Genomic DNA, 27,669 nt, shown 5'->3' with positions numbered 1-27,669 from the left:
AAAATTCCTTTGATAAGTTTTGTTTAGACAGGTCTCAAGATGCAGTGACCCAAATTTGGTGAAGACAAAATTTGGAGGAGGAGTAGCAAAATGGCACTTAGATGTAAGCATTTTTGGCATGCTGTTGTAAATTTTGACCAGTAAGTGGCACTGTCATGAAATTTGTTGCATAGCCTCAGGGTCGTGATCCTGAAGTTGACTACCAGGTTTTATGTTAGTGCACAAAGACATTTCTGAGATACAGCCTCACATCTTGTTTGGCCACTTCACTTGGCACAAATTTGGTCTGAATGTTCCTTAGACCCTCCCCAGTGTGCCAAATTTACTTGACCAGCTGAAAATAGAAAGTCTTTAAGTCCTTATTCTTGATTAATTTACTGTAATACAGACCGCAATCTCTTGTTGCAATTGTGTTTCCATATTACTGATGTTAGCTATAGATTGTGTATTGTTAGATAAAAGTCAGTAATGTATTACCTTAGCTTAGCCTAGGTTCTTAATTTTAATCTTAATAAATAAATAAATTAAACAAATAATAATGAAACACTCACTTTTTGTTGCAATCGAGCAAAATCCCAGTGTAGCTCCTATCTTGGGTGAAGTGTCCGACTTCTTGTTGCTTCGGTGGCCGGGAACGAGCAGCACCAAGCCGGACACTTCACCCAGGAAACACAGAGGCCACTGCCAAAAAGCTGCGGACCGGCTCCCGGTTACCATCGAACATATAGCGAATGACACCCCGATGATAACACTGAGATAGGAGCTACACTGGGATTTAGCTCAATTGCAACAAAAAGTGAGTATGCTTCAATATTATTATTTTGCTTTAACACGCTAAGACCACAAGCTAAGCTAAGGTAATTTGCACTTGTGCTTTTGCCACAGGTAGATAGCTGAGCACACACCGATTCTCCTTCATCTAGTAGGATATATACACTGGTGAATTTTATATAAGATTGTTCTCCCTCCAGAATGTTTAATTTTAGCAGCAAGAAAACTCTTTTGTTGTCAAAAACAGTAGAATGTTATTTGCGCCACGCATGGTACTATGGAAACGTAAGATAAAACGGAAGTATGTATACACTGCTTTGCGGAAAGGCGGAAGCTTTTTGACGTCATTGTGAGAAGGGTCTATAGAGAACGTCTGCCGCATTTGCTCTGGACTGACCGAACTGGAACCTTCTTGTAAAATCGTCTCGCGATATTACTCGAGAATCTCGCACTGCTGGTTCTGTATTTAATTTCAGCTAACATATTCAAGCGTGTCAGATATACAGTGTCGGAATGTTTACCTAACTGATTTTGAACCGCTGAACCCATCTAGCGCTTGTACGGGGTAAATTAACATCCAGTCCAACGTAAGAGATATTGGGAAGACCACGTTTCGGTGCCTAATTGTGTTTTTGGTCAGCATGTGGTCAAATAAAGATCTCGACGCTAACGACAATGCTCTAGTGAGCACTGGAGATGCCACTTTGGACAAGCTGGTAAATCAGTGGATCAGCTGGGATAAGGTTAGTGTTTATTTTTATTAGATACGTTTTGATTTCCACCTTTTTTCCATTAGATGTTAAATTCGATATGGGCTTTGGGTCAGACATAGTGACGATTCTGTGATCTATATACTGTACCGTGTCATAGTTTAAGTTTCCTTTAAAGCAAAACTTCGGAAAGATTAAAATTTATGGTCACATCACAGTTTATAGGGTTTACATAGCATAACTGGTATAAACGTGCGCGGAATTATTAAGTTTCAGAGCTCCAACAGCAAAGCAGTAAAATAAGAATAAAATATAGAGGTGCAAACATTGTTTTGTGCGTAATACAAATAGTAGAACTGTATATTGAACTGTGCCTTCTACGGTACTTTCTGTATTGTACAGGAAAGTAAATTGTCTGTGTGTATGAGACTAAGGCTCATAATATATTTTTATTCCCTTATTTACATAATTGCAATATAACCAATCCAGCTTCATCTTCATAATGATTAATTAAATTCAATTTCAACTGAATTATATCGTACAGAGTTCACACAGAGATCTAAAGGGCAGTCTTACTAATTTAGTATATGAGACAAGTCACTTTCTATTAATGTGCTTTGTCATCAGTGGTCAGTATTTTTATATGGCTCCTGGCTGTTGGATCATTGCAGTGGAAGCTCTGCTTATGAATTCTGAAGGCTGGAATACATGCACAAACACTTTCTTTGTGATTCATTCAAATAAAATGCTGTAAATTGATTTGAAGGTGGCAGCTGATCACTGAAATGTAAAGTTCTGCTTCTAAATATCCACCTACCTGCAAAGTTGAATGTCAAATTAAACAAAACAAGCTATAATTTATATGCACACGGAGGCTATGAGGCAGACATTTAAATTAGTCTGCAGGCTAAATTCTGCTGCTGGGGAGTACATCTGCAGCAGCACTTTTGGGGTTCAATGCATTGCAAGTGCACACTGAATGCACCATCTAGGTTTAGGTCATAAAGCATTGCAAACTGCAAATACAAACTATAAGCTATTGCTTAAGGGCTTCTTGAGAAAACAGCATTTCACAAGTCATAAATTACATGTTCATATGAAATGAATGAAGTGACAGCACCAGCATCAGAGATTGCAAGGTCTGTCTGCATCTTTCGTTCTATAAGTAATTTTAGTCCAAACGTAAGGGGTGAATGCATGTGAATCTGCACCGTGTGCGGATGATATTGTGTGAAAACCTCCATGTATCTTTCAGAGCAGTTACACAGTCCGTATGAAATGTAGCATATTTTTTTCAACCAGAAAAATATGTCTCCTAAGTGTTCTCTTAAACTCCACTGTTGAGTCCTTGGATTAACTGAGGATTTTCTTAAACCTGCTGGAGACATGAATTAGCCGAGTTTTAAGACGATTATTAAAAATCTAATGAAAGATTGTGTTTAGCACAGATATTTTAATATTTGATAGTTATATTTTGTCTATGGGGAGATTATGCAGGCCTTAGGAAAGTTTAATTTCACATGGTATTCTTAAAATGTCTTTCCTTTTTAAAGCTAAAAAATATGTAACATGTTGTACTACTGATATTAATTTGGTGTTCAGAGAAACGAAATAAAACTGTAAAGTAACCCATACATCATATGATTTAAAAATGACATTTCCGTCTATTATTGGCCTGGAAGGGACACAGACATACATCTAATGCATGCTTGGACATAGGAGTGTTGAATCACAGTGCCTCGTACTAAATCTTCTGTGGCCCAAATGACTCAAAACGCTTGTCATTGTCTGAAATTGACGATTTACCACACTGTGATTAATTATATACAATAAATACAGTATGTTATATTAAGGAGCATATGCTCACATATATTGTACACATTCTGAATTAAACTCTTTGTCTGCTTTCTGGGTGGGCTAGTTGCCCTGAAAATGAAATTAAAAAGTTAAATCTGTAATTATGTATGAATCTGGATCCAGCTTGTAAAGTGTAATTGCAAAAGTATTCACATACCATAGCAATGGCTAGCAATCAAATTCCTACGGTGAAAACAGCTTAAACATCAATAGTAAATGAGAATGTTTTACTAACTCTACAAGTGTTGTATAGAAAAATCTATATTTTTCACATAACGATTCTGAATATTTGAAACAGTTTCAATACTCATTTTCTGCAGTACCGATTCACTGATACCAGTGGCTTTTTCTCACTCTCTCTTCTCTCCGACAGCGAGTTGACACACACCGCAGTGCCCACATAGGCCCGCCTCCACTCACTCAATCACAGTGCTGTCTTCTCGCCACTCGTCTCATTCGCTCTGGTTGAATAGCGTTTTGTATGGGAAGCGAAACAACTCAAAAGCTGGTCCAAATTTAGCTATTCAGAAGAAGCGTGCAGCACGGACTAAATACCTGTGCAACCCACTGGGTAGCGCAGCGGGGACCAATTAATATGCATGACACACTGGGCAGTGCGAGTGGGCAGGTTTTAAACGTGCTGCGCAGACCTGTTCGGACCTCCCAGCATGAGATCTGCGCGACCCACTGATCAGTGCAGTGCAAAATAAACTGGGAGACTAAATAGATAATCATTTGATTACTTACAGCCATGCAAATAGGCTTACAGTTACATGTTCCTGTTCTTTAAAGATAAACAGTCTGAATATGACTATGAATAAAACTTGGGACTGTTTAAAGTAGTTTCAAATATTCTCCTAGCCCTGTTCGCCATTTGTTATAGGAACTGTTGATATAAGTAGTATTTTATAGTAAAAATTTGTGGACGAATTCAAATGAATTTGTGCTGCACTGCTCAGTGGGTCTCTCAGGTGTTGTCACTCGTGCTGGGAGGCCAAAATGGTCTGCACAGCATGGTTAAAACCCACCTGTGCCATGCTGTCCAGTGGGTCACGCATGTCAATTGGTCAGCGCTGTTCTCTTCAGTGGTTAGCGCCACGCTAGCCAGTGAGTTGCACAGGTATTTGGTCCGCACTGTGCGGTTCTTCGGAGTAGCTCAGTTTGGGCCAGCTTTTGAGTTGTTTGGCTTCCCATAGAATTGTTACGGCGTTAGAAAGATGGCAAGTGCATAGCCTCTGCAACCGGTTTTGGTGGATACAGAAAACAGCAGGAGCGTTATTTGGAAATATTTCGGATTTGAGGATAATGAACACGGAACGCCAAAGGACACAAGCAAGCCAATATGCAAATGTTGTTCCAGAGCAATTCTTACAAAAGGTGCTAACAACACTAATTTAGCAAAGCACCTGAAGGATGACACAGTTGGTAACAGCTCCCATTTCAACATCAGTGAAGCATTAAACAAGATGGCCCAGTAAACTGTTGTTAAGTGTGTTGTCCTGTTACAAGTAGTTTGCTAGTTGGTGTCATTGTAATTGGTGTCACTCTCACACACCTCTGTAGAGAACGTCTGTATATATGAGAATAGTAGTTATTTCCATTTTTTTTTTTTTTACTCATTTATTACTTGAAAATTCACAAGATTGCACTGCTTTTGTTTTTACCTGCACTTTAGTGGCTTTTGCACTTGACAGCTGTTGATATGGTGTGGGGTGTGTGCGAAAGATATTTATTTTTACTTGAAAATGCACAAGATTGCACTGTGTTTTTGATTTATTTACCCTGTACTCTGTTGCCTTTTGATTAAGTGACAATCTTAGAGGCTTTTGAACAAGTGCGCTACCTCAAGAAGTTTTCATGAATATAAAAATATGCATTGGTGTCATGCTGTAGCCTTATTATATTTATCTTTTAATAAAAATCTGCAATTGTATGCCCGTAATGTTCCCCGTGGTATCGGAAATGGAATCGTATATCGATATTTTTCAAGGTATTGTATTGATGTAAATCTTTTCTGGATGATTAAAATGCTTCAGCTTCACCAGAAGTACAGTAATATGTTTGGAGAATCTGGAGACCAAGTGCCAGGGTATAGTCAAAGAGATGGTTTATTATGCTCGCAGAGACACCCTGGGCACTACAGCGTTTCGTAGTCTCAATCTTAGTCTAAACATAAATTGGATGCAGTTGGCTTTTGTACGTGAAAGCAACATACCCAAGGTCAATTAAGAAAAACATGAGACAAAAACATGAGACAAAAGATAAAACACCTTGACAAAAAACATACTCAAGGACAGGAACCCAAAAACTTCATTGGACCATGAGTAAGCAAAAATCACATTGAACCGATTTTAAATGATTGAATCATAATCATGGAAAATAAGGAAAAAAATTTCACAGTATCGAAGTTGGAAATTCCAGTATCGTGACAACACTAAGCTCTATCCAGTTATTCAGTGGGCAGTGGTGGCTTGGCAGTAAAGGCTCTGGGTTTCTGATTGTAAGGTTGGGGGTTCAAGCCCCAGCACTGCCAATCTGTGACTGTTGGGCCCTTGAGCAAGGCCCTTAACCCTCTCTGCTCCAGGGATGCTGTATCATGGCTGACCCTGCTCTCTGACCCCAACCTCCTAACATGCTGGGGTATGCGAAGCAAAGAATTTCACTGTGCTGTAGTGTATATGTGACCAATAAAGATTCATTATCATTATTCTCTCATTAGTTTATTTTGATGCTCCCTTACAGGTTCTAGTATCTGTTTTTCTGCTTTTATAGAGACTAATCACACAAATCTGGTCTCATTCCTCAAGATTATATATGAATGATGCATTGGATGTATTGCTATTAGATCTGAGTTGTTATTTGGCCTGTATAAAATGTTTAGTTGGCCTCAGCTTTGCTATGACATTTTATATTGTACAGTCTGTGCATAGTCTCAGCATTACTGCCCTTCTGCAAAAAGCAGACACTGTTCAGGAAGCCTTTTAATAAACAACGGTAATGTAAAATCTCTTGGCTGCCCACTGTATGACTGAAGAAAATGTAAACAGTTACTTTTGTTGACCCCGACATGATCTGAACATGTATATAAAGACGTGTTTGTATAATTCAGACTTTCTGCAGACTGTTACTTTATTGTTTCAATGAAGTATAATGACTTTTTGACATCTACTAACTCTCTGTCTCTGAAGTTTTTTGTTAGGCTGAAAAGATTGTTTGCCATGACATTACCAGGTAAAAAAAAAAAAAAAAAAAAAAAAAAGGAAATAAGATTTAGTGATGACACTTAGGGCTGGGCAATATAAAATAAAAGATCAAAATCTTGATTTTTTGTTTAAATTTATGAATGATTGTCAATTACAGTTTCGTTGTTTGTGTGTGTGTGTTTACATAATGCAATAGTAAAATTCTGCAGTTTATTTATTAAAATGCACTTTGAAAAATGTAAATGTGCAAAAATAGCAGCATCTATAGCAAACAATGGTTCTGTTAAATATATGTAATGAAAGGATATTTAAAAAAAAACTTTTTTTTTTTTTGCACCATTTGCTATAGATGGCACTCGTACACACCTTGGTGAACCCTTCTTTATTGACAGAGTAAATGGGGACCATATCTCCTGTCATGAAATGCAACTGCAAATCTGTGTTGTTTCCCCCTAAAGAATATTCTTTTACAGAAATAGAAAGTATTCCAGTTAAACAAAAAGTAACATCTTGGTATAGTAATTTTGTAAGATGAAAAACAAAGGAGCCAATAAAATTTTACCCAAATATTGAAAAAATTAAAAACAAATTTACTTTGTTAATGAGGGATTTATCAATATTTGGAAGGGTTTTATTGTCAAATGCAGAAGGAATATCTAGATATGTGTATATTTTGTTATCATTAGATGTCCCTCCTAGGGTGACTAAGGATTAGACAAGATACTTTATGACTTTGTTTGGAGGAAAAAGCCACATTATTTTAAAAAAGGAGGTAATTTGTAGCACTAAAGAGCAAGGGGGCCTTGAGGTATTAGATTTTGTAGCACTTTCAAAATTAAATGGTTGATGGAGTTTATGAAGGATTAGAAAGTATTTGGAATGTATTTCCTAATTATCTATTTAAAACTCTTGGGGGTTTCCACTTTTTGTTGAAGTGCAATTTTTGTTGGCATAATTCCTGTCAAATTGGCCAATTTCCATAAACAAACCCTGTTAGCATGGAATTTGATCCACAAGCACAATTTATCACCACACAGTTATTTCATATGGAACAATCAAGATGTACTATTTAAAAACAAATTACTGTTCTATCATACTTGGTTCAATGAATGGATTGTTTTAGTAAGGCAGTTTATTAATTCGAATGAATATTTGTTGTCATAAACTGAATTTCTTCAAAAAAGGATTTAGAAACTTGTATTAATAGAAAACTGGGATGTGTGAAAGAAATTTATGTATTCGATGTGCTTTTTAATTTTCAAAATGAGATTTTGGAATGTAAGCAATAATACATTGTTCAGTTGCTTATTTTATTAGGTAAACACCATATACATAAGAATAAATGGATTCTTTGTAAACCAGATTTAATGAATTTTATAAGTAACTTTGAATTATACATAAACTTTCTGGAACAAACAAATAACAAAAAAAGCACTGAAAATATGCAATGTTTTAAAATAATTGAATTTTGTGTAATGAATTTTGTCTGGCAGCACTAATGTTGTAAATAATGTGACCATGTCCATTACCTGTTTTTCTTGTGGCATTGAATAAAAAATAAATAAATAATGAAATAATGAAATGCAACTGAGAAGTCAGCTTGGGGTATTCTTCTCAAATTCGAATTCTCCGATTTATAGAGTGATGTCAAATCAGCATGGTTGCACACAGTATTAGAAATAAAGTAAAAGTTTTAAGTAATACTTTACATGCAAGTATTAGATAACATTAGAAAATATACATCACTTATCAGAGCTAGCTGCCTAGATTGTTGCTAACAAGATAGGAACATGGAGGCTATCATTTTCCCACTTTGTCTGTCGAACGTGCTGTGGTCGAAAACAATGTAATTCCACTTAGGATGTCATGCAGCGTTGTATTTTAGATAAACTTGTTCATTTGACTTTTCAGAGCTGTAGAATTCCATACATCTGAAGTGATATTTGCACATTTCTTTGCTATGATCTTAGTCCTTGGCAAATTGTTGGCTGTTTATCTTGGCGTCTTTATTATTATTATTTTTTTTAATCTAAGCATGCCATGTTTGGGAGTAGCACAGTCTGTAGGAGACTGTGTTAAAAAGACTGTGCTTTTCCTTTGTTTTGGTTTTAACCAATGCATTGGTAACTTTTAACCATTTATGGATGTTTTAATTAAAAATGTAAATATGCATATATAAATATACCATTTCGATTAGAACATTTTGAAAATAGTGTTAAAACATTAATTAAAATTATCTGAATTAATTGTGAAAATCGCCCAGCACTAATGACACTAAAGAAAATTCTCTAGTCACCTTTTTCAGGACTAACTGTGTGTGTGTGTGTGTGTGTGTGTGTTTGTTTGTTTGCTTGTTTGTTTTGTGGTGCTGTTAGAATGCAGCAACGCAGGCACAGATTAAAAGCCTGATCCAGGAAACCCATGTAGAAGAACTCAGGAGGAGACTGTGCTCACGGTTGACTTTTGGAACAGCTGGATTAAGAGCAGCTATGGGAGCTGGATTTTCCCGTGTTAATGATCTCACTGTCATCCAGTCAACACAGGTTTGGCTTCAATTATTATATTATATATACATAATTTTATACAATAGTTAGTTCTTGTCCAACAATTTGATTGCAAGATGGTTGCTGTCCAAGAGTGCTTTCCTATAACTGTACTGGGACGTTTCATTGTGGGTATCCCTCCTCTTGTCTGTGTTCACCATGTACAATTCCATTCCGTTTGAAACTGTTATTGTTAGTGACATCATCAGCAGACAAACAATTCTTAATGGAATATAACTTTTGAGTGAAAATATGAAAATAATACCTTTAACCAGAATGTATAAATCAGTGTCCGCTAACTAGTGAGCTAGCTGATGGGCTCTAAAGTGAGTGTGGCTTCTTCAGGATCTATTTCCAGTAGCAGAGCAAAAATAAACACAACATTTTTGGCCATATTGTGTCAAAAATGTCAGTTACTTGATATTAATAATGAACACAGATTCTTGTTTATAGAACTGTTGTATAAACGTAACATCGCACTAGCAATCAAGTTGTTATACTGAATATTGGCACAGATGTGATTTATCTGTAGGCATGAGCCCACAGGGTGCCAGAGGTAAGAGAAGAGTATGAAGATGGGAAGGAACTCCTCATGATCCAAAGCGTACCAATTCATCTTATGGTGTGGGCACCATAAGATGGTGCCTATGGAACGGCTTCCTTGTATTTACTGATGGTGTGACTGCTGACCAAAGGAGCAGGATGAATTCTGAAGTGTATAGGGCTACATTATATGCTCAGATTTAGCAAATACTTCAAAACTCATTGGACAGCACTCCACAGTGCAGATGGACAATGACCTGTAGCATACTTCGAAAGCAAACCAAGGCTTTGAATGTTCTGCAGTGGCCAGGTGAAACACCCGACCTGAATCCGATTAAACAACATTTCACTTGCTGGATGCAAAACACCACAAGAACAAGCAGGAACTGAAAACAGTTGCAGTAAATCCCTGGATGATCATCACCAAGAAAGAAGCCCAATCTCTGGTGATGTCTATAGGTTCCAGATTTGAGTCACTGACTGCAGAGTATTTGCAGCCAATTATTAAAAATGACAGTTTAATTTATGACCATTTAGTTTTGGTTTCTGTAGCACATATAATAAGTGATGTAATTCTTACAACTTACACCTTTCACTTGTAAATATCCTCAAATGAAAGCCAAACTTTGAGCTCATATTCATAACTTAATTTTATGTACAACATGCTGTGGTAGGCAGCTAAAATAACGAACATATGTCTGTGTCCAAATATTTATGGACCAGGCTATATTCTGGCAACATGGCATGCATTTCAATACAATAGGATTCTATAGCATAAAAAATGTTACACAACTTTTAAATGCATACAGACATGCACTCACACAATACCATTACAACACATCAACAGACAGGACAGAAAAATAACATTTATTTATTTATTTATTTATTTGCAGTCATGTGAATTTTTTTTTTTGGCTTTTTTTTTGCGCATATTTGAACAAGCAAACATTTTATCATCTTTGAAATAGTGCTTATTAATAAAGTTGATATACTTGCACAAAACCACAAGGAAAATTACTTTTTTCAGTCATTTATTCAACAGAAATGGCAATAGATGTGACATTCTTCTGTGAAAAATGTAGGTACACCCTTGGCCTCAGAAGCTAGTATTGACCCCTTTAGCAGAAATAACGTCTTGTAGGCATTTTGCATAATTGTCTACCAGGCCTGCTGGAATTTCAAAGATGTTTGAAGGTTTTCTTGCAAGTACTGCCCGTTTCAAATCCCCCCCACAACATTTCAGTGGGATTCAAATCCAGGCTTTCAGGAGGCCATTCCATAACCCTCCATTTCTTCTTTTTGAGCCATTCCTTGATGGATTTGCTAGTGTGCTTAGGATCATTACACTGTTGAAATGTTCACTTTCAGTTCATCGTTAACTTTTGGACAGACGGCCTCACATTATCTTCAAGCACTCTTTGATATGATGCAGAATTCATTGTTAAATCAGTGAATGCAAGCTGCCCAGTCCCTGAGGCAGCGAAGCAACCCCAAACCTTAACATTTCCACCACTGTGCTTCGCAGTTGGTATGAGGTGCTTCTCCCATGCAGGTCAAATTTGTGCAATCTCTTTCTGATTGTAGAAGCATGCACTTTGACACCAACAGTTGCAAGTCTTACTAGCAGATACTATGATGAAATTTTTGGGTTTTTGGAGACTTCTTTTTGCATCAGATGGTCTGCTCCTGGGCTGAATTTGCTGGGACGGCCAGTCCTGGACAAACTGGCAGTCATTTGAAATCTACAGCATTTGTAGATTATTTTCCTTACAGTGGAATTATGTATTTTAAATAATTTGGAGATCTTTTTAATTCCTTTGCCAGACTCGTTGGCATCCACATCCTTTTATCTGAAGGCCATATAGAACTCTTTAGATATTGGCATGATGACACCACACACCTCAATAGCAAAGGGAACACCAGACAGTAAATATGAGCATTTTAAATAAGACCACCAGGTTCTACCTGCATTCCCTAAGCAGGTTCTAATCACCTGCACCCAATATTGAACACCTGATTCTAATTTTATGGATTAGAAGGTGTAATAAATGTAGGGGTGTACTTATTTTTTCTATGTGACTGATATGTTTGTTTTTTTGTTAATTTAAATTGTGAAAATTACTACAAAATGTTAATTTTATGTGTTATTTGATAGTGTATCAACTATATTTATAGGCATTGTTTCGAAGAGGATCAAATGTTTGCTTGTCCAAATATGTAAAATAAGCCAACAATTTCCATGGGGTGTGCTTATTGTTCCACATGACTGTCTGTCTATCTATCTATCTATCTATCTATATATATATATATATATATATATATATATATATATATATATATATATATATATATATATATATATATTGCAGAATGTATTTGGTCTGATTTGTATACTTCCATACATAATCCTCCAGAATGATTGACATCTTCAATTTAAGATTGAAAAAATTGCTTTATAAAATTTGCTATTTGCAATTTTTATTTTCAGGGACATGAGTCATTGCAGAGTTTATGAACTGAGTTTCGTTTCATAATGTTTTTTTTGAAGCCTCCCTGTGCTCTGCTTTTCTGTATCCTCTGAAGTAGCGGAGTCACTCTTCTTTGTTCAATTTGATTAATAGTGGCAATAATTCCAGAGGGTATTATTATATTTTTCAAAATGTGGTAAATCATTTCCTTTTTTAGCCTGAATCTGAGTATTCTGTAAATCTGTATCACATGCCAGTAACCACCTGTGCAATTTCATTATAGGGGATGTATGTATACTTGGCTAAATGTTTCCCTGATCTGTGGAGCAGAGGTTTGGTGGTTGGATATGACACACGAGCACAGGAGTGCAGTGGCTGCACCAGTGAACGGTAGGCAACATTCATAACCTTTTCACTTGCACATTTAAGGTTTCACATGTATAAACATTTTTATTTATTGATTGATTAATTGATTAACCAGTAGATTGTTTTTTGCAATATTCAAATTCTAAATATTTTGTGTGCTATTGTGAATTATCAAACAATGTTCAGTATATTTTAGAAATAAAATTAATTAAAGGCATGTGTGTTCTATGTTTATTATGTCTTTTAAATATTTATTTGATAGTTTACTTAATTTGGGCTTCATTCACAAGGATATTTTAGTTGTAACTCGCGTCTTACCGTTAATTCAGTGAGAACAATTTGTTAATGGACAATAGGCACTAAACCAAGGAAGTGAAACTTATCAATGTGGTTTCTGATTAATACTAAAATGTGCCCTTTGCCATCCTAATACTCAACTAAGTAATGGACTGTACAGAAAATTTGTCTGCATTGGTTTCCTAATATTACCACCTTTTTGTTTGCAGACTTGCAAGTTTGACTGCAGCGGTCATGCTTAGTAAGGGTGTTCCAGTTTATCTGTTTTCAACATATGTGCCTACCCCGTTTGTGGTAAGATACTGTGTTTAATAAGTTGTTTTGAATTGCATCTAATATGCATAGTTTACTCATTATGTTTTCCTTATTAAATAATTTAACCTTTGCAGCCCTATGCTGTAAAGAAGTGCGGAACTGTTGCAGGTGTAATGATCACTGCCTCTCACAACAGAAAAGAGGATAATGGATACAAGGTAAACAGTGGTCCTCAATAAATGCCAAGTCATTGAATGCATTGGATGCAAATTTTTTAAAATAGTTTTTTACAATAAACTCTTGTATCTTAGTCTCTTATTTGGTACATATTCATGTGTTATAAATGTGTGCCTCAGGTCAGTGTATGTGGTGTTTTTTTATTTTATTTACATTTTCTTTAAAGGTATACTGGGAGAACGGTGCTCAGATTTCTTCTCCACATGATAAGGAGATCCTACGTTGTATAGAACAAAATGCAGAGCCCTGGGCTGAGTCTTGGAATCAAGACCTGGCTGAGAGCAGCTCATTAAGGACTGATCCATTGAAAGACATTTGCAGCTGGTATATGGAGGAGCTGAGTACTCTCTGCTTCCACAGGTTCTGTCTAACACCACTGCTGAAAAAAAGATTTTATATGCAGTATGTAGTTATTTAGAGATGTAATTCTTTTGTTCTAGAGAGCTCAACAGACAGTCTCCCTTGAAGTTTGTGCATTCATCTTTTCATGGAGTTGGACATGCCTATGTCCAGAAGGCGTTTCAGGCATTTGGCTTTCCACCTCCTATCCCTGTACCAGAGCAGATGGATCCAGATCCAAACTTTTCGACTGTCAGCTGCCCTAACCCTGAAGAGGGAGAGTCAGTTTTGGTGAGAACACGAAACCAAGATAAGATAAACATGAAGACTGTCGTGTCTGTTAATAACTGAATGCTGTAGAGTTTCAGTGGGTACAAATGTATTCAGAAGCATGAATTTCACCATACAGCTTGAACCAAGGAAAGGTTTTCACACATCAACATCTGTAAAAGGCTCTAGTATATATAGCCTGTCTGTTTAAATAAAAAAACAAACAAAAACTAAGTTATGTGGTGGTCCACATGAAGTCACTGACAATTAAATCTGCATTTTTAAATCTACAGTACATACACCAACAGCAACAACCAAGGACTAGTCAGTGCAACTAAAAGCATTTAACCAAACTATATCACAGTTCAGCCAGCGATCACAATACTAACTGCACCCCTAAAGCACATGCCAGAAACCCCAAGATGATCATTTCAATACATTTACATTACATTTACATTTATTCACTTAGCAGACGCTTTTATCCAAAGCGACTTACAAATGAGAAAGATACAAGCAAAGCGATATCAAGCAGAGAACAATACAAAAAGTGCTACCATACAAGATCTATTGATTGAATTCCAGAAGAAGCAAAGTGCAGAGTAGAGGTGTAAGTGCATTTTTTTTTTTTTTTTTTTTTTTTTTTTTTTTTTAAATATTATGAGTTGGTTAGGTGTTCATAGAAGAGGTGGGTCTTTAGCTGTTTTTTGAAGATGGTGAGAGATTCTGCGGTCCGGATTGAGATTGGAAGTGCATTCCACCACTGAGGAACAGTTAGTGTGAAGGTTCTGGAAAGGGACCTTGCGCCACGCTGAGTTGGAACTGCTAAACATCGGTCGCTAATCGATCGCAGATTGCGAGAGGGAACGTAGGCCTTCAGGAGAGAGTTAAGGTAGGAGGGTGCTGTTCCTGACAAGGTCTTGTAGGTGAGCGTCAAGGCCTTGAACTTGATGCGGGCAGCTACAGGAAGCCAGTGGAGGGAGTTGAAGAGGGGTGTGACATGGGTTCTCTTGGACTGGTTGAAGACGAGGCACGCTGCAGCATTCTGAATCATCTCAAGGGGTTTGATGGAGCTGGCTGGGAGGCCTGAAAGCAGTGAGTTGCAGTAGTCCAGTTTAGAGATAACAAGAGCCTGGACTAGAGTCTGTGTAGCCTGTTTGGTGATGTAGGGTCGGATTTTCTTGATGTTGTAAAGGATGAACCTACAGGACCTTGCAGTTGCTAAGATATGGTCTGCAAAGGTCAAGCCATCATCAAGAATCACCCCAAGGTTCCTGGCCATCCTGGTTGGCATGAGTGTGAGTGAGCCGAGCTGTACAGTGAGGTTGTGGTTGATTGAGGGACAGGCTGGGATGACAAGAAGCTCAGATTTTGCCAGGTTAAGTTTAAGATGGTTTTCCTTCATCCAGACCGAGATGTCTGAAAGGCAAGCAGAGATGCGTGCAGAGACGGATGGATCGTCAGGCTGGAAGGACAAATGGAGCTGGGTTTCATCAGCATAGCAATGATATGAGAAGCCATGAGACTCAATCACCTGCCCTAGAGATGTAGTGTAGATAGAAAAGAGGAGTGGACCCAGAACTGACCCCTGTGGAACGCCAGTTGTGAGTTGCTGAGTTTCAGAAATACCTCCCCTCCATGATACCTTGAAGGATCTGTCCGAGAGATAGGATTCCACCCAGCGCAGAACCGTTCCAGTGATGCCCAGGCTGGAGAGAGTTGACAGGAGGATCTGATGGTTCACAGTGTCGAAAACAGCAGAGAGGTCAAGTAGGATGAGGACAGATGATCTAGAGGTTGCTCTTGCTAGTCGTAAGGCTTCAGTGACGGAAAGCAGAGCAGTCTCCGTGGAGTGGTTGCTCTTGAAGCCAGACTGCTTGGTGTCCAGGAGGTTGTTCTGTGTGAGAAAATTTGAGAGTTGATTAAAAACGGCTCTTTCAAGAGTTTTCGAAAGAAAAGGGAGTAGGGAAACAGGTCTGTAGTTGTCAACTATAGCAGGGTTGAGTGATGGTTTTTTAAGCAGTGGGGTAACCCGGGCTTGCTTAAATGAGGTAGGGTATGTGCCAGTAGAGAGCGATGTGTTAAAGATGTGTGTGAGTGCAGGTAATAGTGTGGACTGAAGAAGGTGAGAAGGGATAGGGTCAAGAGGACAGGTTGTGAGATGGCTGGAGAGGAGGAGTTTAGAGACATCAGTCTCTGAGAGGAGAAAGAAGGAAGTCAGATGGGAGTTACTCGGAGGAGGAGTCAGTCTATGCATGTCTGGGGCTGAGAACAGGTTTCTGGTTGATGTAACCTTGTTGGTAAAGAAAGTCGCAAAGTCATCTGCAGTGAGAGAAGTAGGGGAAGGGGGAAGAGGGGGACAGAGTAGAGAGGAAAAGGTTTTGAAAAGAATGCGGGTGTTGGGAGAACTAAGAATCTTCTCTTGGTAGAATGATCATTCCAATAAAATAACGATAACATTCTATACTTTTATGTACAGAATATTTATTTTTGTCTTTAATACAAAAAATATTGATTATATAGCCAAATCAGAAATGTTATAATGTTCAGTGTCCTATTACTGTATAACTATAAGGCTACTTCATTGAGCCTTATCACCAAATTGAGTATTTATAGCATATGCTATAGTGTCATGTTGAAATCATACATTGTCTTATTTGCTCCTTGCAGGAGCTGTCTCTTCACCTTGCTGAGAGAGAGGGAGCCAGGATTGTGCTGGCCACAGACCCTGATGCTGATCGCCTGGCTGTTGCAGAGCAGTGTGATAAGTCAGTCATTCTTGGTTTTAGGCCTACACATAGTAACTTGATATATCAACTAATATATACATAGATATAGTACTTTGTTTGGTACTTTAGACAAAAAATATATAGGCATGGAAATTCCATTATTAATATTTGATGGAACATTTATTTAAAAAATGTATAATATTATAACATTAACTCATTTGTTAAAAAAATCAGAACCTTATGAAACAAATGTCTAAATTATACATTTATGTAAGGATCAATTACCGAACAGGTCCACCTGGGCACAGGCCCAGGATGGCCAAAGCGAAATACACAAGATGATTTAATGATTTTTGCGTGTTAAATGTGGGCCATTAGCGGTGCTGAGAGTAGTGCCTGTTGAAGCATTTTGTGCTGTGAAATATTATGTTACCCACATTGTGCTCTTGTGGTGTGTCGTTTTGCTCCTATAAATATGTAGTGCGAAACCTAAACACAAGACCATTAGTGAGGTCAGGCATTGATGTAGGTCGAGGAGGCCTGGGGTGCAGTCGGCTTTCCAGTTTATCCTAAAGGTGTTCTTTGGGGTTGAGGTCAAGTCTCTGTACAGGCCACTTGAGTTCTTCCACTCTGACCTTGGCAAACCATGTTTTAATGAACCTCACTTTGCGCACAGTGGTATTGGCATGATGGAACAGGTTCAGGCCCCTTAGTTCCAGTGATGGGAAATTGAATGCTACAGCATACAAAGACAGTGTATTCTGCGTCTGCTTCTAATTTTGTAGCAACAGTTTGGGGAAGGCCCATGTGGGTGTGATGGTCAGGTGTCCCCATACTTTTGACCATATGGTGTATTTTTTTTGAATGTCATGCTGAGTGTAATTATCACAAAAATAATGAAATACAAAACTCTGCATTGATTAAACTGTATGCACATTTTAGTACTTTCAAAAAATTATTAATTTACCTAAAATTTTAACCTCATCTTCCTCTTCTCAAATAGGTGTTGAGGAATTTCCCATGGCTATCATGTCATTATTTTGTTGATAAAATAATATTTCCCCCAAAAAATTTTTGTGGGCAGATGTGGCTGGAAAATTTTTACTGGGAATGAACTGGCTGCTTTGCTGGGCTGGTGGATGCTGTTAAACTGGAAGGAGACTCACCCAGATCCAGCTGAGATTGAGTGTGTGTACATGCTGGCCACTGCAGTCTCCTCTAGAATCCTCAAGACCATGGCAGAGATGGAGGGCTTCCATTTTGAGGTTAGTGAAAACCGTAAGGAGGGCTATCGTCAGTGAGAGAGGAAAACCATTCTATTTCTCTTATATCAGTGTATGTTAGATGACTGCCACAGCTAAGGTGTCTTGCCCTTGATATACAGTACGTATATTTGATGTAAATTAAGCACCTTGCATAATGCCCGGTTTGGGGCTTTACTCAGAATCTCTTGTGCTTTATTGTATTATTCAGTATACTACTGCTAATGTCTGTGTAAGTGTTAGGCAAACACTCAAATTATCTGCACTTATATAATTGCAATTAAGTGTACAGTCAGTTCCAACAGTCCAGTTCCAGCACTCTTGGTAAAGTTAAAAGAAGGTAAAAAGCTATGAGAGAAATCCAAACCTTAATTGAATTTCATATATTCTAAGAAATTCACAAATAAGACATATAAAATATATATTATAGATTTGATTCATATTTGTTAAACTTTTGCACTCTTGTCGATTGAAAGGCTGCCTGTGTCCTGTTCCATTTGTCCTGTTTGACGTTTCACCATCTCAGGAAACACTACCTGGCTTCAAATGGATTGGAAATAAAATCCACGAGTTAGCTAAAACAGGAAAGGAGGTCATTTTTTCCTTTGAGGAGTCCATTGGTAAGTAGACATATACATTTGTAACAGAATACCCATATAGTAAGCCTGAAGCATACAATATTTCCATTGCTCATGTCATTTCTTTATTATTAATTGTTTAAGATTAAAAAGCATATTGGTTCACCAGTAAACATGGCTCTGTTTTCTCAGTTTCTTGCTCAATCAACACCATGGTCAACTGTTAGAAGAATAACATTTACTTATTAGGTGCAATGGCAAAATTAAACTATTTTTGATGCTCGTATACTAATATTGGGCAATGACAAAATCTGTTTAAATTAGTTGCAGGTAAAGGCAAATGTATGATCATATCCCTTTTAATGTGTTTGACTTTTACCTAACCAGAAATTTGCTGAGCACTTAATCTGTTCAGTAGATCTATCAGTAGAACTGAAGTGTTTTTTTTTTTTTTTTTTTTTTTTTTTTTTAATCGGTGATACAGGATATGAAGTATTTCATGTATATCCAGTGCCCTCCACTAATATTGGCACCCTTGGTAAATATGAGCAAAAAAGGCTGTGAAAATTTATCTTTATTCTTAAACCTTTTGATCTTTTGTTTAAAAAAAAATGCACAAAAATACTCTGCTCTCATGGATATCAACAATTGCAAACACAACACAGGTTTATAAAAAAATTTATATATTTGTTAAATATAGGTGTGCAACAATTACTGGCACCCCTATGAATACATATGAGAAAAATATATTTGTAGTATATTCTCATTCATATTTAAAAAATTTTTTAGTACATTTGGGTGACTAGGAACAGGAAATTGTTCAACCATGACTTCCTGTTTCGCAGGGGCATAAATATGAGGCCATGGAGGGGGGTGGGGTAAGAGTGGGGTGGGGTAGGAGTGGGGTGGGGTGTGCTGCTGCAGATGCTGTCCCCGATGCGGACTGAATGCGGTCTCCCTGTCAGAAAGTCCAGGATCCAGTTACAGAGGGAGGTGTTCAAGCCAAGCAGGTTCAGCTTTCCAATCAGATGCTGAGGAATGATTGTGTTGGATGTTGAACTGAAGTCTAGGCCAGATGTAGGGTGGTGGCGATGGCATCATCTGTTGATCGGTTGGGTCAGATACGCAAATTGCAGGGGGTCCAGTGAGGGGGCAGCAGGGTCCGGATGTGCCTCATGACGAGCCTCTCGAAGCACTTCATGATGATTGGTGCGAGTGCAACGGGACTGTAGTCATTGAGGCAGGACACTAAAGACTTCTTTGGCATGGGGACAATGGTGGTGGCCTTGAAGCATAATTTAACGACAGCGCTGCTCAGGGGGATGTTGATGATGTCCGTGAGAACATCTGCCATTTGGTCTGCACATCCTCTGAGCACTCTGCCAGGAATGTTGTCTGGTCCAGCAGTTCTCCGTGGGTTGACCCTGCGTTGAGTTTTCCTTACTTCAGCCATGGTTAGACACAGTACACGCCACCGGCTTGCTCAATTGGGATTAATTCGCACTTTTAATATCTGTATACCGTGTTTATATATTTCTGTAAAGCTACTTTGAGACAATGTCTCTTGTAAAAAGCACTATACAAATAAAATTTAATGAATTGAATACCTGGTTTTTAGAGGGGTGGTGCTCTTCCTTGGCAATCACATCACATATGCGGTATGATGGGCAAAAATTGCAGAATTCAAGTTAAGCGTATTAACCACAAAGCAAAAAAATTGCTAATATTGTTGCAGAAACTTTTGTAAAAAACTCATCCATCACTCATCCATCACTCATCAAATCATATATCTGGACACCGTCCATCACCAAGACATACGTCTGTTCCTGGGGGAAGTCTATCCCTGCAGAAGCAAATGCTGTTATTTTGGCACTGGATCATATTATAACTTTTCAACAACAGAATTCTCTAATAATAACAGACTCGGAGTAATGTTTTCAAACTCTGGCACCTCTTAAAAATGAACAGCCAGTTTTTGTAGAAATTTTAAATGGACTGCGGCCTTTGGAGGCACAGAATTTTAGTTATTTTAGTTGGGTACAAGGGCATTGTGGAATTCCAGGGAATGAGCAAGCAGATGCTGCTAAGGAGGCCTCATTTTCAGAGCTCAAAAATTGCCATATTTCAGTCAGACCTCAAACCCATTAGAAACTCATGTCTTCAAAAAATGGTAAACCGATTGGGATCAGTGTAGTACAAAAAAAAACTTCATGAAATCAACCCTGCTGTTGGCAGAAAATGTTGTTTCTACTTGGATAATCACTGGGACCATATCATCTACACCTGTTGCTGAATAGGTCACTCCAGAATCACTCACAAGTTTCTGTTAACGGGTGAATATCCTCCTTTATAATTGTGATGGTTTCAACTCCTCTAGGACTTTTTTTCTCTTGGTTGATTCATATGAAAATATTTTAATGAATTGAGGACAGATTTATTTTTAGTTTTTTTTTATATAGAAGATAAACTTTAAAATCTTTTGTACATTTTTTGCTACATTGTAACCTGTTTCCCACCATGAAAATATTTATTTTCAATATTTATATATTTATAAATATATAAATATTTATAGTAGCTATTTTCAAAAAAAACAAGTATTAAGCTTACTAAAATTTTCTTAGAATCAGAATTAGGGGCAGGCTTGAGTTCCAGCATGTACAATGTCTACAGAAACAGAAATGTTCTTGCTACAGTAGCTACTCTCACATTTTTATAAGACGTCTTTGACAAAGCATATAGAATTAACCACTAATTGTACCACTAGATGTCAGCATTGAACTACTAATATGATTCTTCACCTGGGCATTCATAAATTTGTTTGTGTGAAGCTGGCTGATTCCTCAAAATATCACTAGAGGTACTTTGGAGTATTGGACACTATAACAACTTTTCTGCCAGTACTTTTACATACCATCCTAATTTTTAAAGGCTTTGCTGATTGATATAAAATTACTGGCAGAAAGTAATATAAAACATTAAATTCCTAGGTGAAGAATTACTAGTTCAATGCTGAAATATTGGTACAATAAGAAATTAATAGCAGCAAAGTATTGTAAGAAGCTTGTAGAAGGCTACTTCAAGTGTTCGATTCAAGTTCAATCAATTTAAAGGCAATTCCACCAAATACTAACGAAGTGTATGTAAACGTTTGACCCGCTGAAAATCTGATAGTAAATAAAAGCTGAAATAAATTAAATATGCCTCTTGGCTATTGTTTTGAAATGACTTCTTATGGAAATAAAGTACAGTCCCCTCTGAAGCTATTGGAATGGCAAGGCTAATTAAATTGTTTGTGCTATATAGTAAAGTCATTTAGGTTTGAGATCAAAATATGGATGCAAGACGTGAATTTAGGATTTCAGCTTTTATTTCTTTGGTATTTACATATATATACATGTTAAATGTCATAAGGCAAGCAAAAGTATAGGAACAAATAAGTCTTGAAGTAAATTAAAGTAAATAACACTTAATATTTGTTTGCATATCCCTTGGTTGCAATAACTGCATCAAGCTGGCGACTCACTGGCATCACCAAATTGTTAGTTTCTACTATGGTGATGCTTTTCTAGGCTTTTACCACAGCCTCTTTCAGTTTTTGTTTGTTTCGGGGTTTTCTCCAATCAGTCTCCTCTTCAAGAGGTGAAATGCATACTCAATTGGGCTAAGGTCTGGTGATTGACTTGGCCAGTCTAAAACCTTCCACTTCCCCCCCTAAAGTCCTTTCTTGAGTTGGCAGTGTGCTGTGGATCATTGTCTTGCTGCAAGTTCCTTCTGATTAATTTGGATGCATTTCTTTGTAAATTGGCAGACAAAATGCTCCTGTAAACTTATAAATTGATTCTGCTGCTACCATCATGAGTTACATCATCGATAAACATTAGTGAACCTATTCCAGAAGCAGCCATGGAATGGTCTGCACTTATATAGTGCCTTTTAACCTTGTCGGTTCTACAAAGCGCTTATTCATCCATTCACACACTCGCATACCATCACACACACAACCATGGAAGCCCAAGCCATGACACTACCTCCACCATGTTTTGGATTATGAGCGGATCCTTACTTTCTCCACACTTTGGTCTTTCCATCACTCCAGTAGAGGTTAATCTTGATACCAGAACTTTTGTGGCTCATCTCTGTATTTTTATTTGTGAATTCCAATCTGGCATTCATATTCTTAAGGCTGATTAGTGGTTTGCATCTTGTGTTATGGCCTCTATATTTCTGCGCTCAAAGTCTTTGAAGAGTGGATTGTGATACCTTCACCCCTGCCCTGTGTAGGTTATTAGTGATGTCAATAATGACTGTTGTTTTTGGATTTTTCTTCACAGCTCTCGCAATGTTTGTTATCCATTGTTGTTTTCCTTGGTTGACACCATTCAGTGTCTGTTTCTCAGTACACCAGTGGTTTCTTTCTTTTTCAGGACATTCCAAATTGTTGTATTGGCTATGCACAATGTTTGTGCAATGCCTCTGATTTGATTTTCCCTCTTTTCTCCGCTTCAAAATTGGCTTGTTTTTCTCCCATTGACAGTTCTTTGATCTTCATCTTGGCTTATCCTTTTTAACAAAAAATGCAGTCTTCATAGGTGAAACTGAAGGCTAAAACCTAGAGCAGATTTTTGGCGCTATTAACTATTTAAACATTCAATCTAACAGAACATACCTGGGTAACAAGAAACAACTATCAGTAACATGTTCCAATTTTTTTTTGCTCGCCTACAAACTGGATGGTCTGATACAAAATATGGTATTTTCTATGTCGTTTAACACATCTACATATAAATACCTGGATATAAAAGCTGAAATTCAAAACTATATCATATTCGTCCTTTGATCACAAACCCAAATGTCTTCAGTCTACAGCAAAAACAATGAATTGGCCTTACTGTTCCAATAGTTTCAGAGGGGACTGTATACCCTAATTGTCCTTTCCAGCAATTTTTGTAGCCTATTTAATTTATGGTTACTTAGCTGTGCTTGTGTTTGGCGCCAGGTTTTCTGTGTGGAAGAATGGTCCCTGATAAGGATGGAGTTAGTGCTGCTGTAGTTGTTGCTGAGATGGCAGTATATTTGCATACAAAAAATGTAACACTTAACCAGCAACTTCAAAACATCTATGAAACGTGAGTCCTGCTTTTTTTTAAAAATCATTCTTTTGTTGTTGTTAATGCTTTCCAAGAATCCCTTTAAGTGATGTAAAATAATGAAGAATAAATTAAATGCAGTCTACTGTATATTTATCAGCATTATCCAGTCAATCTTGTTTCTTGAATAATCAAACGATATATGCCAATGCATGTCTTTAAATATAAGTATTAATTCTCTAAGCCCTTAAGGCAGAAGTTTTGTGAGATTATGTTGTGTAATGGTGTCTACAAACATGTTGATGTATAATATGTCAAGCTGCTATTCATTTACATGCAAAATTTGTTTATGTGGCTGTTTGTGTCATGACCACTTTTTTCCACTGTATTTGTTCAGTTATGGCTACCACATTTCAAGAACTTCCTATGTTACCTGCAATGACCCCCCAACTGTCAAGAGAATATTTGATCATTTACGTAACTTTGAAGGCGAAGGTGTTTACCCAAAGAAGTGTGGCGGATGCTGCATTACGCACATCAGAGATGTGACTACAGGATATGATAGCAGCCAACCTGACAAAAAATGTGTATGTATCCTCTTGATATCAGTGGTTATAATGCATGATAGGGTATGGTATTTCCTCGAAGTTATCTTGAGATGGACCGAGTACAAAATGTTGTTTTCCTTGGCTGTCACAATTCGGTGTCTGTTGCTCAGTACACCAGTGGTTTCTTTCTTTTTCAGTACATTCCAAATTCTTGTATTGGCTATGCACAATGTTTGTGCAATGCTTCTGATTGATTTTCCCTCTTTTCTCCGCTTCAAAATTGGCTTGCCTTTCTCCCATTGACAGTTCTCTGATCTTCATCTTGGCTTATCCTTTTTAACAACACATGCAGTATTTACAGGTGAAACTGAAGACTAAAACCAAGAGCAGATGTTCAGCGCTATTAATTGTTTAAACATTCAATCTAATAGGGCACACCTGGGTAACAAGAAACACCTGTCAGTAACATGGTACAATATCTTTTGCTTTCCTACAAATTGGGTGGTCTGATACAAAATATGCTATTTTCTATGTCATTTAACACATCTAGATATAAATACCAGGAGCATCACTGCAAATCAATGCCAATGGTATTTGGAATTGGTCTGTACTAGGATGACTCTGCCATTTCCACATGAGGGCTCACTGGTTGGTTTGATGACAATGAAAATCATATGCTATGGCCTTCACTGATCACAATCCAATTAAACACATATGGGAGATTTTGGAGTGACATGTTAGATAATTTATTTAAAATGGAAATCTTTGTACTTCCAGTACAGTTTCAGAGACTTGTTTTTATATTACAGCTAGGCTAATGGCAAGATAATTATGTACACTTGTAGCACCTGCTAGCTCCGAGATTCTCAGCTCCAGTTCTGGAAGTGCCATGCCCTGCACAGTTTAAGGTTTTCCATACTCCGTTATGCAAATACAGACTCACATATTCAGTAGATCAGTTCATTATGAAGTGCTTAATCACTTGGAATATGTTTATGTGGGAAGTAGGAAAAGCATCAAACTGTCCGAGGCATCATGTTTCCAGGACTGGAGATGTTTGGGGAAAAAATTCATACTAAAGAATCTGTGTTTGTATGTCATCTTCTCATAGGTCCTACCAGTGTCCAAAAACAGCCAAATGGTGACATTCACATTTCAAAATGGTATTGTTGCCACCCTTAGGACTAGTGGGACAGAGCCCAAAATCAAGTACTACACAGAGTTCTGTGCACCACCTGGAAAAAGGTACATGTCTTCAAGGGGCATGAAAGGCGTTTTTCAGATTTGATTCATATTTTGGATACAAATACAGTATGTGCAGTATGCAACTCTAAGAAATGTGAGATGTTTTTGGATGGGAGGATGAAAAGAGAATGAAAGCCTATTCTTAAAAAAAAAAAAGGAACCAAAATAATAATTTTTCTTATCCTTGCAGAGATATTTCAAGTCTTGAAGAGGAGTTAGCAAAAGTGACCTGTGCTCTACTGGAGGAGTATCTGGAGCCTGAGAAGAACAATCTGATCCAAAGATCAGTATAGCTCTGTCATACCAGGAGCAATTGGGCAGGCATCTTTGTGGTTTAGTTTCAACTTAATATAATTTCAATGCCTGTAATGTTATCTCACTATAAAATTATGTCCAGCTTTAATTAATTCATTGGTGCAAAGGTCTTAAGGTGTGAAACATTAGAGTCAGCAAACATGCCTGTTTCTGCCATTATGATTTATGTATCCTGGCTGTTATAGTGTCATTATGTTGAAATGTCCTTATGGCTTTATCAATCCCATAATATTTTGGTTAATTATCAGAGACTAACTAATTAAATTAACTAAATAAATTTTCCTAATATGGAATGTCAGTTCCTGTGTTTTAATGTAGTGGCCCTGTGGTTGTTATAATGATCTGGGTTATTTGTCATTCACAACATAGTGTTCCTTTCACTAAAGTTAAAAACTGATTTTGCTCAGGAGTACATTATGCCATAACTGTCCAGCATGCTACTGGGAGATTATGTAATGCTACTCTGCTGTACTGCTTTATAGAATGGGCAAATTTTAATGAAAACATCTAGGATTAATAGAACACCATGAAATAATTATATGTAGTTTAAGTTAGTGATGGTTGAATGGATAGTTTCATCAATTACTAAATACATTAAGAGTGTAGATTTTGATTGCAAGCATTATCCAATGTAGTATATTTAGTTTTTCTCAGGCACTGCATATCTCTGTGTGCACCACAGGTTTGGCATAGTCATTGAAAGAATGTCATGGAATGCAAGGTTAAATAAGCGAACAGATTTTATTCCATTGTCCCAAATTCTTTCAGCGACATTTTGGTGACATTGGTAATTCTTGGACATGGAAGATTTTGTAGTATTACATTTATTAATTGTAGATAAATTATGAATTCATAAACAATTCAGAAAAGGGAAGACCTCAAAATCATGGATGCTATGTTTGTGACTGATAATTAACTAATTTCACATTTGTTCATTATCGACAATTGGGTGATCATTTGAAATTGCATTATGTGAACATGTTGGAGTTTGATGTTCTTTGCATACAAGTGACTTGCACAGTAGTTCATAAGGCAGGAAGACTCTTGCTGCTTGCAATGTACTGAATTTTCTTGTGTGTAGTATTCAGATTACTCTACAGATATCTTTTTTTTTTTTTTTTTTTAAAGACGTATATAAATTTTTCAAGAGATGTTGACAGACTAAATATTTATTTTGTGTATTCTTGACACTGTACCTATGGGTAGAAAGCACATACTGTTTGCATTGTATAGTGGTGCAAAGAACAGTTTATTTTAGATGAATCACCAAGAAAAATATTTTCTTTATGGTATTATTCTAAGGATGAGTACAAATGAAATATTTATTTGTGGTGATACTCCAAATATATTCAATATATTGCATTTGTTCCATAACAATTAAATTTCTGCTTAAGTGAATTGAATTAAATAAAATATACAAATCACACTGTTGTCAAGGAGTAGATTTTTTAAACTATATGGCAAAATCTTTGGAAGCACATTTTCACCCTGCTTAATTAATACTTTTTAGCTATTATTTTAAAACACCAAACACACACAGACAGGACTGGCACCCTGTCCAGGGTGTACCCCGCCTTGTGCCCGATGCTGCCTGGGATAGGCTCCAGGTTCCCCGTGACCCTGAAAAGGAGTAAGTGGTAGAAGATGGATGGATGGATGGAACACACACAGACAATCACAAAATTGATGTGCTGTAGTCAGGGTTTGGGGTCAATGCCACACACAAAGTGTTAATATGCCAAAGTTATGCAAAGGTATAGCCTCAGAATCAGGTTGGCATCATGTCATCAATTTTGTTGATGTGTTAAATGAAATGGTTTCATCAGTTAAAAAATGCTTGATAACTTTTGGCTGGCATGGTCTGAAGATGATCTGAATCGAATTTGGTGAAAATCAGGAGGAGTCTAGGAGGAGTTCGAAAAAGTAGGTTTTATAATTGGTATTGTTCTTGGCATGACTCACGGAATCTATCAAGACCGCTTTCATTACAATAAGCAATCTTATTTCAAAGCTATTAGCATTTTTAAAAATTTTATTATACTTTTTGAC

The 27,669-nt window shown here is 37.2% G+C and overlaps 1 protein-coding gene across 1 annotated transcript; it reads left to right on the top strand.

Annotated features, from left to right (window-relative positions):
* Positions 1 to 1,142: 1,142 nt before the first annotated feature.
* Positions 1,143 to 27,044, top strand: pgm2l1 (phosphoglucomutase 2-like 1). The gene is made up of 14 exons (XM_053647114.1): positions 1,143 to 1,514; positions 8,917 to 9,084; positions 12,379 to 12,485; positions 12,968 to 13,052; positions 13,148 to 13,231; positions 13,417 to 13,610; positions 13,691 to 13,880; positions 16,527 to 16,624; positions 17,670 to 17,850; positions 18,374 to 18,467; positions 23,422 to 23,551; positions 23,910 to 24,099; positions 25,172 to 25,305; positions 25,496 to 27,044. Exons 1-14 carry the CDS (start codon positions 1,413 to 1,415, stop codon positions 25,596 to 25,598), a joined length of 1,860 nt encoding a protein of 619 aa, XP_053503089.1. The 5' UTR covers positions 1,143 to 1,412; the 3' UTR covers positions 25,599 to 27,044.
* The last annotated feature ends 625 nt before the right edge of the window (positions 27,045 to 27,669 follow it).

This window comes from Ictalurus furcatus, chromosome 17, assembly GCF_023375685.1.
Source record: "Ictalurus furcatus strain D&B chromosome 17, Billie_1.0, whole genome shotgun sequence".
Lineage (NCBI taxonomy): Eukaryota > Metazoa > Chordata > Actinopteri > Siluriformes > Ictaluridae > Ictalurus > Ictalurus furcatus.
The sequence above is the reverse complement of the archived record's forward strand: the minus strand, read 5'-3'. Positions and strand labels throughout refer to the sequence as shown.